The following is a 16078-nucleotide window of genomic DNA, read 5'->3' on the forward strand; positions in this document are numbered from 1 at the left end:
TTAGACAAGAATAAGTTAGTATTCGTAAATTTGCAAATAATAGTTCATCCGTCCCAAAAAAAAATCACATATTTTGTTTTAATTCGAATGTATTTAGACACTGAAATGAAAATAGAAGGAACACAACCAACATAAACCCTGGCCACTCCCGTCCCTCGCGTCTCTCCGTACGGGGCGACTCGGGGGAACCCTAGTTCGCCGCCGCCGGGCCCTCCTCACCGACAACCCCTCCGCCACCGCTTCCGCGAGCCTTCTCCTCTTTGGCAGCGGGGGTCCTCACCTCCAAAGGGGCTGGGGGAAGCTCGCCGTGAAGGCTAGGCCGCACATCACGGTTTCTTCGAGCACCTCTGCTCGATGCGGTCCTGGAGGATGCGGCGACGCGGGTGGTTGCTCGCTGCTGCCCCGGCAGGCCCCTGGCGAGGCGGCTGTCGGCTGCGCGTGGTGGCCAACCCAGATGGGTCTGGACGGGCCTTGCCGGGCCCGGTTCGCGCCTGCTCGGTTCTGGTTCTTGCCGGTAGGCTGGCCTCCGTGGTGCTCCTGCACCAGGGCTGGGGTGGCCGAAGTTCTGCTTTGGTGACGACAACTCCCTTGCTCTGCCTCGTCTTGACCATCTCGATCTCAAATCTGGCAATCTTGGGTGATTCTGCGGTAGTGGAAACGCTCTGCTTCACCGGTGACAGCTGCTTCTTGCGGCAGTAGGTGCATCCTCGCTACTTGTCTCCGTTTCGCCGCGGGGGAAGGTTTGTGCCAGGGTGAAAACCTTGCTCGGTGCTTCCGTTGCTGGCCACGGTGACGCCTGCGGGTGTCACTTCCTTCTTGGAGGTGTGGTCATGGGCCTAACCTCCCCTATCCCCCCCTCGATGCTAGAGGAAACTCTAGGTCTGCTTGTCGGACTGGGCAGCGCTGCAACGCTGTTCCCCTTCTTGAAGGTGGTGCCTAGGCTGCGAGGGGTGTCCCTGTTGTGGCATTCATAGGTGGTGACCTCGCGTGTAGTCCGTGCGGTGCCGTGTGCAGTCTACTTCTCAAGGTGTGAGCCTTCGGGGCGCAGTGTATGCCATCGTCAACTTCCTCCGGTCGTCTCCTTCCCAAGTCCAGCTGACCTCGCTTCTCGCTGATTCTTCTAGGCGCTTGAGTAGTGGTACGTTGGTCTGGGCAATTTTGGTGTTTGGTGGTGCATTGGTGGTGTTCGGCGTTGGCTGTGACGCGGTTTCGAGGCTTGGTGCCCCGCCTCTTCGCCACTTTTGGCTCGACGATGGGCAAAGCAAGGTTGTCACTTTAGTTGTAGTAGTGTGTTGTTAGCCGAAAGACGTGAGGTGTTGTAGCCATTCTTTGGCATTCTTGCCAACTTAATACAAATACACGCACATCTGTTGCGGTTCTCCAAAAAAAAAAAAAACCCTGGCCAGCAAACATATACATGTGGGCATGTACATGAGTCGATGTAGTTATGATGATAATGGAGTTTACCACGTGACTCAGGTAAAATCTCCATCTATTTGTGGACGGAGGGAGTAGACGAGACAAATTTCCCTATCTTTACCGTCAAATGAAACTGAAACAAGATCCCTATCCTATGGCCCACCCGTACACTCCCGGCCAAACGGCTACCTTCCTCCTCAGACACTCCCCCGCTCAGCCGAATCAAACCTCAGCCGTCCGATCTATCATCCGACCCAAGACTACCGTTGCGGCACTGGTAACGCTCTCTCGCGCGTCGTCAGAGCCGACGCACACCCGACCGTTGGGCTCGCCGTTTTCGAAAGGGAATTCGAGTTTCGAGGGGAATAAATAAGCGCCGCGCCGGCCACACGCCCCTGCCACACCTCAGTCTGATCCTCGCCTCGGTCCCCGAGCTCCACCAATCGATTGCTCAATCCTTCTTCCTCCGCCCCACCATCTAGATCTCGCCATTATTTCCAGCTCGCCCCGCCGCGAGCAGCTTTCCTTTCCATCTCATCTCTTTCTTTGAGCGCGCGGAATGGGTTTGACCTGAGCTCTCTGGTTCTTGGTTGTTCTCAAGCTGAGCTAGTGACTGTTCGGTTGGAGTTTTCAGCTGATTTGGAGGTGGGATGTCGCGGCGGCTGTCGTTGCCGGCGGGGTCGCCGGTGACGGTGACCGTGTCGCCGCGGGGAGGGAAGGCCGCTGCTGCTGGTGGTAGCGGGAGCCCCGGGGATGGAGTGGTGAGGCGGTCATCCGGGATCACCAGCCCGGTGTCCAGGCACTCCATCGGCTCCTCCACGGCCACGCTGCAGGTCTCCCCCGTGCGCCGGAGCGGCGCCGGGGGCAGCCGGTACGCGTCCAGGGACGCCGCCGCGGACGGGAGCGCCGAGTTCGTGCACTACACCGTGCACATCCCGCCGACGCCGGACAGGACGACGACCGCCGCCGCGTCCACGGAGGACGCGCCCGCGGCGGCGCAGCGGAGCTACGTCTCCGCCACCATCTTCACGGGCGGGCTCAACTGCGCCACGCGCGGCCACGTGCTCACCCCCGCCGGCGCCGCCGACGGCGGCGCCGGCGCCGCCGCGTCCGCGAACCTCTCCTGCAAGATGCGTGGCTGCGACATGCCGGCGTCCCTCCGCCCGCCCTGCGACTGCGGCTTCATGATCTGCCACGAGTGCCACGCGGACTGCGCCGCCGGCAGCGGCAACTGCCCGGGCTGCAAGGAGCCCTACTCCGCGGGCAGCGATACGGACGACTCCGCCGTCGACGAGGAGGAGGACGACGACGAGGCGGTGTCCTCGTCGGAGGAGAGGGACCGGATGCCCATGACCTCCGTGGCGAAGCGGTTCTCCTTGGTGCACTCCGTCAAGAAGATGCCCATGGCCAGCACCAACGGCAAGCCGGCGGAGTTCGACCACGCGCGCTGGCTCTTCGAGACCAAGGGCACCTACGGCTACGGCAACGCTCTCTGGCCCAAGAACGGCCACGGCGCCGCCGGGGCCACCACCGGCTTCGTCGGCATCGACGAGCCGCCCAACTTCGGCGGCCGCTGCCGCCGCCCTCTCACCAGGAAGACCAGCGTCTCCCAGGCCATCCTCAGCCCCTACAGGTAAATTAACACAATGCTTCGACTAAAATTCGTGCGACCTCAAAATTCCATTCTTGACTCTGCTCCTCCGACGCAGGATGCTGATCGCGATCCGGCTGGTGGCGCTGGGGTTCTTCCTGTCCTGGCGCATCCGGCACCCGAACCCGGACGCGATGTGGCTGTGGGCGCTGTCGGTGACGTGCGAGGTGTGGTTCGCCTTCTCCTGGCTGCTCGACAGCCTCCCCAAGCTCTGCCCCGTGAACCGCGCCTGCGACCTCGACGTCCTCGCCGACCGCTTCGAGCGCCCCACGGCGCGCAACCCCAAGGGCCGCTCCGACCTGCCCGGCGTCGACGTCTTCGTCTCCACCGCAGACCCGGACAAGGAGCCGCCGCTCGTCACCGCCAACACCATCCTCTCCATCCTCGCCGCCGACTACCCGGTCGAGAAGCTCGCATGCTACCTCTCCGACGACGGCGGCGCGCTCCTCACCTTCGAGGCGCTCGCCGAGACCGCCAGCTTTGCGCGCACCTGGGTGCCTTTCTGCCGGAAGCACGCCGTCGAGCCGCGGTGCCCCGAGGCCTACTTTGGGCAGAAGCGGGACTTCCTCAGGAACAAGGTGCGCCTGGACTTCGTCCGCGAGCGGAGGAAGGTCAAGCGGGAGTACGACGAGTTCAAGGTGCGCGTCAACTCGCTCACGGAGGCCATCCGTCGCCGCTCTGACGCCTACAACGCCGGCGAGGAGCTGCGCGCCAGGAGGCGGCAGCAAGAGGATGCCGTAGCGGCCGGTGACGCGCTCGGGACGGCTCCGTTGGCAGAGACTGGGGCAGTGAAGGCGACATGGATGTCTGACGGTTCCCAATGGCACGGCACTTGGCTCACCGGCGCCAAGGACCACTCCCGCGGTGACCACGCAGGCATCATTCAGGTGAGCGATCGAATCCTCCAAATTCTTACTTGTTGTTGCTTGCATGAATCATTCCCCTCTCTGTTCAATTAATCGATTCGAAATGCTCATATACCCAATTATTGATGAACATCATTCAGGCAATGCTTGCACCCCCGACGTCCGAGCCGGTGCTTGGCGGGGAGCCAGCGGAGTCCGGCGCGTTGATCGACACGACCGGCGTGGACATCCGGCTGCCAATGCTGGTGTACGTTTCGCGCGAGAAGAGGCCAGGGTACGACCACAACAAGAAGGCCGGCGCCATGAACGCGCTGGTGCGGACGAGCGCCATCATGTCCAACGGGCCCTTCATCCTCAACCTGGACTGCGACCACTACGTGCACAACTCGGCGGCGCTCCGGGAAGGGATGTGCTACATGCTGGACCGCGGCGGCGACCGCATCTGCTACGTGCAGTTCCCGCAGCGGTTCGAGGGGATCGACCCCAACGACCGGTACGCCAACCACAACCTGGTCTTCTTCGACGTGGCCATGCGCGCCATGGACGGGCTGCAGGGCCCCATGTACGTCGGCACGGGCTGCATCTTCCGCCGCACCGCGCTGTACGGGTTCAGCCCGCCGCGCGCCACGGAGCACCACGGCTGGCTCGGGAGGAAGAAGATCAAGCTGTTCCTGAGGAAGAAACCCAGCATGGGCAAGAAGACGGACAGGGAGAGCGAGCACGAGTCCATGCTGCCGCCCATGGAGGACGACGACCACAACCAGCTCAGCGACATCGAGTCGTCGACGCTGATGCCCAAGCGGTTCGGCAGCTCGGGGATGTTCGTGTCGTCGATCCCGGTGGCGGAGTACCAGGGGCGGCTGCTGCAGGACATGCCAGGGGTGCACCAGGGCCGCCCCGCCGGCGCACTGGCCGTGCCACGCGAGCCGCTGGACGCCGCCACGGTGGGCGAGGCCATCAGCGTGATCTCCTGCTTCTACGAGCAGAAGACGGAGTGGGGGCGGCGCATCGGGTGGATCTACGGGTCGGTGACGGAGGACGTGGTGACCGGGTACCGGATGCACAACCGCGGGTGGCGGTCGGTGTACTGCGTCACCCGCCGCGACGCGTTCCGCGGCACGGCGCCGATCAACCTCACCGACCGGCTCCACCAGGTGCTCCGTTGGGCGACGGGGTCTGTGGAGATCTTCTTCTCCCGCAACAACGCCATGTTCGCCACCCGGCGGATGAAGCTCCTGCAGCGCATCGCCTACTTCAACGTGGGCATGTACCCGTTCACGTCAATGTTCCTCATCGTCTACTGCGTCCTCCCGGCGGTGTCCCTCTTCACCGGCAAGTTCATCGTCCAGCACCTCGACGCCACCTTCCTTGTCTTCCTTCTCGTCATCACCATCACGCTCTGCCTGCTGGCGCTGCTGGAGATCAAGTGGTCCGGGATCACGCTGCACGAGTGGTGGCGCAACGAGCAGTTCTGGGTCATCGGCGGCACCAGCGCGCACCCAGCCGCGGTCCTGCAGGGCCTCCTCAAGGTGATCGCCGGGGTTGACATCTCCTTCACGCTCACGTCCAAGCCGGGCGGCGCCGAAGACGGCGAGGAGGAGACGTTCGCGGAGCTGTACGAGGTGCGGTGGAGCTTCCTGATGGTGCCCCCCGTGACCATCATGATGCTGAACGCGGTGGCCATGGCCGTGGCGACGGCGCGGACAGTGTACAGCGAGTTCCCGCAGTGGAGCAAGCTGCTGGGCGGCGCATTCTTCAGCTTCTGGGTGCTCTGCCACCTCTACCCCTTCGCCAAGGGCCTCCTGGGACGCCGCGGCCGCGTGCCGACCATCGTCTTCGTCTGGTCCGGGCTCATCTGCATGATCGTGTCGCTGCTCTGGGTCTACATCAGCCCGCCCGCCGGCGCCAGGGAGGGCATCGGTGGATTCAGCTTCCCCTAGTACTGTAGTAACTTTGTCTCAAGAAAGAAACTCACATGAAGGAGTACTTGCTTCATGGAGTTTCCAGGTGTTGTTACTGATTAAGTAGCTGTTTGTTTGATGATGTATTCTTAAGCAGCTGAGCTCTACTGCTGCTCTACCAATATTCAAAAACATGGTTATGCTACGTATATCTGACTAATGTAACTTGTACTGCGAGTGGTGTGCTCGCTGTTATAATGCAATTCATCCAGTACGAACTTGAAAGTTCAGACAGACGCACGGCAGCTGGATCTTGACGCATCGCAAGTAATTCACAGAGCTCATGTTCAGTTAAGCTCATGTTCGTCTGTCAGAGCGAGCAGACGACACATTCTGAATCTTCTTACTCACCCAGGTCAAATTGACCAATTTGCTTCTTGAGATTAGCACTCCAGTTTAGCTCTGTCATATAAACTGGATGCAAGAACTTTGTGAATTATGGGAGCAGTAGCTCTGATTGTTAGCAGTAACTCTAGGCGTTGTTGATCATTTACTTCCCGGGTACAAAACTTACCAATAGTTGTTCACACTGAAGCAAGCAGGCATCAGCAATCCAGAAAACTCCATGGGCTCTAAATTAGTTCCACTGTGACAAGATCTTCCTGCTGCAGCACTGCAACGTCTGAAATTTTCTAGCCCATCTTCTTTACATGAATTACAGTTTTACTAGCAAAAGTACCCGTGCGTTGCATCGGGAGAGAGAAAAAATAACAGATCAAATAATTTTGTATGTGATATTAATTATGACCCTACCCTCAATTTTCTCTGCGGTAAGGGTAGATTTTTGTAGCTCGAGCTACACATAGCTCATTTTTTAAGAAAAATCGAAAATCATACTTTAAAGTTTCAAAACAACCTTGAAAAATAGTCTTGATGTAGGTAATGTTGGGATCTACGTATATGCAAAATTTTAACTCGAAATACTTTATATTCGGAGCTGCATAAAAATGACAAAATCTGATAAATTTGGAGGTTTTGCAATGCCCCGAATATATGGTATTTCTGTAAGGGTACATTGCCCCTATGTGTGGTTTTGGTAATTAATGACAACCCCTATGGACTAATGTTTTCATTGAGTTTATATGAAGGAATATTCCATAGGTACTACTTGCTCTCCATGTGTTGGATTCAAGTATGGTTGCCATGAAGATAAAGGTATATCTTGTGTATTGGCATCAAGATCATCGGTATGAAGATATATATATATATATATATATGTGATATGATCAATAAGAAGAAATGAAGATGGAGTTCTTATGTGGAACTCAATATTAGCCATGCTCTATCTTATGTGAGTATGTGAAGATACAAGGTTGAGTTGGGCAAGTTCAAGATGAGCGTCTCAAGTGAATCACATACTTGAAGCTTGCCGTCCATTTGATGATAATGGACTTGTGAAGATGTGCATCAATGGAGCTTTCCCATCATAGTGTATGGGGGAGCATTTGTGAGTCTTCACGAAGCAACATTGATCAAGAGAGCCATTCCGGCTTGAGTGAAGCTTGAAGAGTTATCATCAAGATCAAGCGGGATGCGCAAGGCAAAGGTATGACCTTGCTAGGTTTTCCTTTTACCGGTCTCAAGGTGGATATTGGGAGACCGGATTATAGGATATATAGCCGCACTATTAAGAGGGGCTTTCGGTTGAGTAACTTGATCACATCGTCTTAGGGAGCTCAATCCTTTGCATACTTTGCATATCCTTATTGCTTCTTGGTGTTTCTCTATGTGAGGTTCTTGAGCTTGTTGCTAGCTTTACAACAAGCCCAAGTTCATCGAAAACGGAGTTCGCATGCATCTTCTATTGCGTTTTCGAGGTTGGGTGATTTTACCGGTTATTCATGATATAAGGTTCTACCCTTTTATATTCATGATAAAATCCCCTCCTACAATTTCTTGAGTTTGCACTTTCTATTGGATGGCATTTGTTATTATCGTTCCAACAGAATTTGTTTCATGTCAATCGGAGTTCGGGAGCAATAGTTATTAAAGAAAAGGTAAAAGAAGAAAAAGAAAAAGAAAAGAAAAAAAGGGGAACGGCTGCCCGGTTGCCGCCCGGCCTGCCGGGCCGCACGCCGGCCCACTCGGTCGACCGGGCGGCCACCGGCCCCTTGACCGGCCTGCTGTGCACAGGCCCCGGCCCGACCGGGGCCTCGCCGGCTGCTCGCCCTGGCGCCTCGGGCCGCCTCCTCGCGCCGCCGGGCCATCGGCTCCCAGAGGCCCACCCGCGGCCTGCTCGCCCCCGCGCGCGCTGGCCAATCCGCCGCCCGGCGCTGCTGGGCCGCCGTCGGCACACGTGGCCTGGGCTCTCCCGCGCGGCTCGAAGGAGTTTGGCCGCCCAGCGCGCTATCTGCAGCGCCCGGTCGGTGGCCCGGTCCGACCGGGCAGGCCACCAGCCTCTCCGGCCCAGGCTCCGGTCGGCCGGCCTGCTGGCCGGCCTGGGCACTTTTTTAACCCGTTTTTTACCCGATTTTCACCCGGTTTTCTCCCCAACGGTTATTTTTCTCCCTAGACTATAAATAGCCCTTCTTCCACCTTGAGCAATAAGTTCTTCCTATTCTCTCACCTCCATTGTTGCTATTTGAAGAACTTGCTCTCCCCCTTGATTCCTCCAACCATTCTTGCTCATATTTGAGGATTTGAGAGAGGAGATCTAGATCTACACTTCCACCAAACCGTTTCTTCTCTAAGTGAGGGAATCTCTCGGGATCTTGATCTTGGAGTCTTTGATTGACTTTCCCCCTTGTTCTTCCTCTCCAATCTCATCCTAGCATTTGTTGCTTTGGTGGGATTTGAGTGTGAAGGACTTGAACACCTCCGGTGTTCTTGCTTTGCATCATTGCATAGTGTTGAGCTCTCCACCACGATTTGTTCGAGTGAGAGACCGTGAGCTTGTTACTCTTGGAGGGTGACCTCCTAGTTGGCTTGGTGATTGGTGCTCCGGTGATCTCTTCAAGAAGATTGTGAAGAGGCCCGGGCTTCTCCTTCGTGGAGCGTGTGAAGTGGTTGTGGAGCTTGCCATCTCCGGAGTGGAGGAAAAGCTAACCATAAGGAAAGGGCCATTATCCTTCGTGGGTGTGGTTCGGAGAATAGGGTGAGCCTTCGTGGCGCGGGGAATCCTTCGTGGGACCTCCACTCCTCCAAACGTGACGTACCTTGTTGCAAAGCAAGGGAACACGGGAATACATCCTCGTCTCCGCGTGCCTCGGTTATTTCTATACCCGAGCTCTCTTTCCTTGTGATAGCCATCGTGCTTGAAGTACATATATCTTGCTATCACTTGTGCTACATATATCTTGTGCCTATCTTGCTTAGCTCTAGTTACTATTTAGGGTTTGTGCTTGTAAATTAAACGATAGTTTAATTCCGCATTCTTACAAGACAAATCCGCAAGAGTTTGTAATTGCCTATTCACCCCCCCCCCCCCTAGGCGACATCTCGATCTTTCAATTGGTATCAGAGCAAGGTCTCTCTTTGTTTAAGGCTTCACCGCCTTGAGAGTAAAGATGTCGGCTAGTATAGTGCACAATGACACAATTGTCTTTAATGGCAAAAATTATCTTTTGTGGAGAAATTGCTTGCTTTGTAAGCTTCGGACCTTGTGTCCACATATAGAGCAATTTCTAGATGTCGGTTTTTCTCCTCCGATGGATTCTCAAAATCTATCTTTAGAGGATGAGAAAAACTTACATCTTGAAGCTCAAGTATCTAATGAGCTTTTATTCTCTTTGAGACCCGATTTTCGTAGGTTCTTGATATATATAAAGCGAAAATCGTCTCATGAGATGTGGATCAAGCTTAAGGAAATGTTTGGAGGATCCACTTCTCAATTGGTCGGTGGTGACTCCGAGGAGCTCTCTTCCCCTTCACATCATGAAGAGCTCCAAGTTGCTTCCACCTCCGGTCGTGATGAGTTATCATCTTCTTCCACTTCACCAACGTGTAGCAAGACACGAGGTAATGATATGGTGAGTGGTGAGGAAAATTGCAATGTTGATATTCTGCTCAATAGTGATGATTCTTCATCTCTATCCCATTGTAATGCTTCCTTTTTGGACTTAAACACATCTAGCATTGAAAATAACCTACATGCTTGTGTTGATGGTCCTTGCATATCATGTGTAAATTGCTTACATAGATCTCATGAAGATATGCTTACCTTGTCTTGCTTCCATAATCAAAATGCTTATATTTCCTCTAGTTGTTTGTTGACTAACAATGTAGAGGAAACCAAACACTCTATGGATCAAGACATGTCTTCAAATGAGGATTCAAGAATATCTCCGTCTTCATCCTCCGGTATGCACATGTGCCTTATGGCAAACGGATCAAAGGTATCTCCTACTTTGATTCCTAACACTTCCTCTAATGATGAGAGTGATGATGATGATAATGATGAAGAATATAATACCTTGGTGCATAATATGGCAACGATATATGCTTCTCTTCATGGTAATAAAGAAGCTCGTGGTAATCTCGAAAACTCTATGGATACCTTGAATAAATATAGGGAAACCATAGTGAAGTTGGAGTCCCATGTTGAAAATGAGGAAATGAGATTCACTCTCCTCAAGCATGAGCTAAAAGATGAGAAGCATACTAATTTTATGCTTACACAAAAAATTGAATCCTATATGCATGAAAATTAGAAAACTATTGTTGATGCTTGTGCTACTAACTCTAATTCTTGTGAAGCATCTACCTTAGAGGAAAATGTTGAGCTAAGGGCTCAACTTGAGTTGCTAACTAGCAATTATAGGGAATTGGAAGAAAGTCATAAAAAGCTCTCAAGTTCTCATGATGATCTTCTAATTTCCTATGATGGGCTAAAGTTAGCTCATGAGGCAAGTATCACTAAGGTAACATCTTGTGAGCCTCATATGGATGTTAGCACAATCTCTACTACAAATGTTATATTGCCATGTGCTAGTCCTTGTAATCCATCTAGTCAAACTAGTGATACACCTTGTGTTGGATTACTCACTTTGCCTTGTTGCTCCAACAATGAAGCTTCTACTTCCTCTAGTACTTGTATTTCTACTAACCATGTAGAGGAAATAAAAGAGCTCGAGGCCCAAGTCCTTTCTTTGAAGAAAGACTTAGAAAAGCGTCATGAAGGGAAATCCGCACTTGACAAGATGCTAAGTGTGCAACAATCTCCCAATGACAAGAGTGGACTTGGATTCAACTCCAATAACAAGAACAAGTCCAAGAGCAAGAGCAACAAGAAGAAGGGCCAAGATAAAGTCGATGATCCGGCCAAGTTGGTTTGCTTCAAGTGCAAGGTTGAAGGGCATCATGTTAGATCATGCCCATTGAAGAAGAAGAAGATGCACTTGAGTGAAAAACAACAAGGGAAACGGCCACAAGGTCAAGGTCAAGCTCATGCTCGACCTCAAGTTGAAGATAGGCTACTTCCCAAGAAGAATCAAGATATGGTTCCCCAAGAGAAGAAATCAATAAAGAAGAAAAAGGGGAACACATGCTACTTATGCCGTGAGAAGGGGCACTTTGCTTCTTCTTGCTTAGGTGGTACCTTATCTAACCCTATAATTGTTGATGATGATTATTCTCTAGGGAAGGATAAGGATGGCAATGTGTTTGCCAAGTTTGTTGGAACTCAAAGTGGTTTCAAGAAAAGAACCATTTGGGTTGCCAAGCCTATTGTGACTAACCTCTTAGGACCCAACTTGGTTGGGGACCAACAATCTCAAACTTGATCAATAGGTACAAGTGGAGGTCATTGGAGACTTGGCTACTTCAAGAAGAATTAAGGGATCTTCATATATTACATTTTTACCAAGCCAAGTCATATGGATTATCATCTATATCTTATATCCAATGTACCTCTTTGCGGTAACTTGTACTTCAACTCCTCATGTTTATTGTAAGTTACTTGCCCCTTTGCATGTTTGGTTTTGTACCAAATATGTGTATGTATGTGTTGTGTCTTACTTGCCTATCTTGTGTATTCAAGTATGTTTGTTTGACTCATCATATACTTGTGTATTGTTTTGAGTCTAATGCATCTTGATGATATCTTATTTGGCTCTCTTTGAAGTGATTAATGGAACATCCCATTTTGGGGGAGTGATATGCTTTGTGCATTTATCTTCCTTTAAAATGTGTGTACATAGGTACCACCACTTAGTATTGATATTGCAAGATTATCTAGTCACTATGTGGTGTGCCATACTCATGAGAAATTCAAATTCTAAATATCCATTAATCATCTCTAGTTGAATTTTAGTTGCCTCTTATTTAGAAGAAATGACTTATCACATTATGGGAGAGTAATATGTTTTGTACATATCACAAGCCTAGAAAATGTGAACATATGAGGTTATGCCACTTAGAGTTGATGCTCTTAATTATCTTGTTCCTAAGTGGCATGTTTGCTCAAACAAGCTCCACTTGTAGTAAAAAGATTTTATTGCTCATCTTTTGGTTCTTGTTTGAATAAGAAATTCTTGGTGCGGTTTTTCCTCAAGTACATACCTCTATATCTTATTTGGGACACCGTTTGCTTCAAGTTATTCTAATCATTGCCGTGCGTGATTGTGTGACTAGTTGAAGTTATCAAGAATCTTCATCCATGCATAGTGCTTAATTCTATATACTTATCCTATGCCTGTTATTGTGAAGTTGATCCTTACTATCTTTGTCAATTCACCACCGGAAATTATTTCCAATATACTCATTGTCTTTGACAATTGATAACCTTATATGTGGTTGAATTTATGGATCACCTTCACCTTGGATTGCTTCTTATTGCCTTATTTTATTTCCAACAAATCCTTGTTGCTCCCATGTGTCTTCCTTGTCTCTTTGAAAAATCTTTTGATAAATTATCTTGATTCATATCAAGTGTTTGTTTTGGAAGACAAACCTTTTCTTTATGGTACATTGTGCCATTGTGAAAGGTGTAGAGGGTTTGGTTTATTTGTTCGAACCTCGCTCTTTTGGGGAGTTTGCTATCTCGTTCCTTCTTACATATTCTATTAGCTTGAATGAGATAAATCTTTGAGCATGATTGCTTTATTTTATCCTCTATGCTCAATGGTTTCTTCTTAGTTCACTTGTTGAACTTTGTTGAACAAATCTTTTGTGATTTGCTTCTTAGATATAATTTGGACAACAAATTTGTTTTGTGACACCTCTATGCCTTATTTAATTCCTTTGGTGTTTTGTCCAAAGTATATCTTTCTTGGATCTTTAAAAGTTTTGGTGCATCCTTATATGTAATTTGTTTATACTTGTAGCATGCTTGCTTTCTTTCGATCCATTATGTAGGATATACTCCATCAAATCCTAAATGGCTAAGATGTGCATGAAATTCAAACTTCATCTAAATATGCACATGTTTATATGGAGTGTGTCCTATATATTGTGGTTAGTCTAACCATGTTGGACCCAATGAGTTTGGGGACCAAGATGTACTTGAATGATGTTTTAGGTACATTGGAGATGCAATGGAGGCTTGTCTCATCTATAAGGAAGGTGTTGTCACCATATGTGGATTGGAGTCAAGCTAGGATGATCGATGAACTCTTATCTACTACATCAAGCCATTGCCATCTCGGTAACAAGTATCTTATTCATGCACTCTCATATAGCATCCAACCTCTTGTAGGTTGTATCTTGGCATGAAATTATTTATTTCGAAAATATTGCGGTTCTTGAAAAACCCTTTTAAAGTAAAACTTCTTATTGAGCATTTGAGTAATTTGAGAAGATGCATATGATAGGTTATATATATATATATATATCATATTTTATGATTCACCTATCACAAATATGCCCTCTAGCAATTTATTGCATATCAATTCCTCAAAGAGCTCTTGTGTGCAATATTGATGAATTTGTGAAATAAATCCATTTTTGTGATACTTGTTGCCTTTCTCAAAACACTCCAACTAGCTCTACTTCCCTTATTGTTAGTTGTAATGTTTTTGAGGTTTAACTTGGTTGAAGTTCATTCATATATACCATAAGTGTAAATTGGAGCCATAGGCTATATATGCTTCTTAAGCAAACATCCTTTGGTATATTTTATGACTTCATCTTGGATATCTTGTCTTATCTATTTTGTTAACCTCTTGTGTGTGCATGTTTCTTTATGGATCACTTTGTCCACTTTAGAAACTCATATACATAAGAGTGTTAATCCATCACCTTGATATCCTTGATCTTTGCCGACCATCTTTTACCCCTTTTGTTTTTAGTGGGTTGGTAAAGAAAATTTATGAGTGCTTGATTTATTTATTTTCTTCATGCACTCATATCTCGTAATTGTTGGATTAAAGTTGTTCTTGATAAGCATACTCTCTTTATCTTAGTTGTGTTCTAAATGATATATAGGGAGTAAGGATTCCATGTTTGTGCATATTGTATTCAAATGCAAACATTATAAATTGTGCACGAACCTTGGGGAGCTTTCTTATTTTTAGAGCACTATATCTCTCTTATCATGATATCTTTGTTTGTCCAAGTGGATCTTTGATTGCTTGCTTTATTTGTTGAAGCTCACTTCACCTTGTTATCTTTATGCAATCTTTGATCCTCAATATAGTTTGACTTCCTTCAAGTATTCATCATTGGATATGTGCACTTGATTCCACTCAAATTATGAGAAGTGCACACTTTGGGGAGGAACTCACATTATATTGGCCTTCTAAATTTTTCACCCATTTTGACAATCGATGCCAATGGGGGAGAAGTTTAGAGGGTTTAAGGGAATGGTCTTATTCTTAAGTTTGGTTTGTGCTTAAGTGTTTTGCCTCTCATGCATTCCATATTTATATGTTTTGCATGGTTGTATATATATAGTGGAAACTATCCCAAAGGTTAATCTTGACAATGTATGCAATGAATTCATGTTCATCACACGTGCATACATTGTGGGGGAGTTTTCTCTATATATATTGGTTCTACTCACATCTATTGCATTTGTTGTAGTTGTGAGAGTAGAGCCGGTTTTGATATGGGATAGTAGCTTTGTGTTACTTGACCATATCAAATACAACCTCTTGTATACAACTTATTCTCGGATAAGTTGCGTACTTGTCACTAATATTCATTATATAAACCCTCTTATTGTGGTTGTCATCAATTACCAAAATGGGGGAGATTGTAAGGGTACATTGCCCCTATGTGTGGTTTTGGTAATTAATGACAACCCCTATGGACTAATGTTTTCATTGAGTTTATATGAAGGAATATTCCATAGGTACTACTTGCTCTCCATGTGTTGGATTCAAGTATGGTTGCCATGAAGATAAAGGTATATCTTGTGTATTGGCATCAAGATCATCGGTATGAAGATATATATATGTGATATGATCAATAAGAAGAAATGAAGATGGAGTTCTTATGTGGAACTCAATATTAGCCATGCTCTATCTTATGTGAGTATGTGAAGATACAAGGTTGAGTTGGGCAAGTTCAAGATGAGCGTCTCAAGTGAATACTTGAAGCTTGCCGTCCATTTGATGATAATGGACTTGTGAAGATGTGCATCAATGGAGCTTTCCCATCATAGTGTATGGGGGAGCATTTGTGAGTCTTCACGAAGCAACATTGGTCAAGAGAGGCATTCCGGCTTGAGTGAAGCTTGAAGAGTTATCATCAAGATCAAGCGGGATGCGCAAGGCAAAGGTATGACCTTGCTAGGTTTTCCTTTTACCGGTCTCAAGGTGGATATTGGGAGACCGGATTATAGGATAGATAGCCGCACTATTAAGAGGGGCTTTCGGTTGAGTAACTTGATCACATCGTCTTAGGGAGCTCAATCCTTTGCATACTTTGCATATCCTTATTGCTTCTTGGTGTTTCTCTATGTGAGGTTCTTGAGCTTGTTGCTAGCTTTACAACAAGCCCAAGTTCATCGAAAACGGAGTTCGCATGCATCTTCTATTGCGTTTTCGAGGTTGGGTGATTTTACCGGTTATTCATGATATAAGGTTCTACCCTTTTATATTCATGATAAAATCCCCTCCTACAATTTCTTGAGTTTGCACTTTCTATTGGATGGCATTTGTTATTATCGTTCCAACGGAATTTGTTTCATGTCAATCGGAGTTCGGGAGCAATAGTTATTAAAGAAAAGGTAAAAGAAGAAAAAGAAAAAGAAAAGAAAAAAAGGGGAACGGCTGCCCGGTTGCCGCCCGGCCTGCCGGGCC

The 16078-nt window shown here is 48.5% G+C and overlaps 1 protein-coding gene across 1 annotated transcript; it reads left to right on the top strand.

Moving 5' to 3' along the window:
• The first annotated feature begins 2031 nt into the window (after window positions 1–2031).
• Window positions 2032–6036, top strand: LOC127299294 (cellulose synthase-like protein D4). Its single transcript, XM_051329240.2, has 3 exons — window positions 2032–3052; window positions 3129–3957; window positions 4077–6036. The coding sequence occupies exons 1-3, from the start codon at window positions 2070–2072 to the stop codon at window positions 5874–5876; spliced, it is 3612 nt and encodes a 1203-aa protein (XP_051185200.1). The 5' UTR covers window positions 2032–2069; the 3' UTR covers window positions 5877–6036.
• Window positions 6037–16078: the final 10042 nt, after the last annotated feature.

Source organism: Lolium perenne, chromosome 5 (genome assembly GCF_019359855.2).
Source record: "Lolium perenne isolate Kyuss_39 chromosome 5, Kyuss_2.0, whole genome shotgun sequence".
Lineage (NCBI taxonomy): Eukaryota > Viridiplantae > Streptophyta > Magnoliopsida > Poales > Poaceae > Lolium > Lolium perenne.

Coding starts and splice junctions, on each gene's coding strand:
- LOC127299294 (XM_051329240.2), top strand. CDS start 2,070: ATGTCGCGGCGGCTGTCGTTGCCGGCGGGGTCGCCGGTGACGGTGACC. Junction 3,053..3,128: donor GCCATCCTCAGCCCCTACAG/GTAAATTAACAC, acceptor CCTCCGACGCAG/GATGCTGATCGCGATCCGGC. Junction 3,958..4,076: donor ACCACGCAGGCATCATTCAG/GTGAGCGATCGA, acceptor AACATCATTCAG/GCAATGCTTGCACCCCCGAC.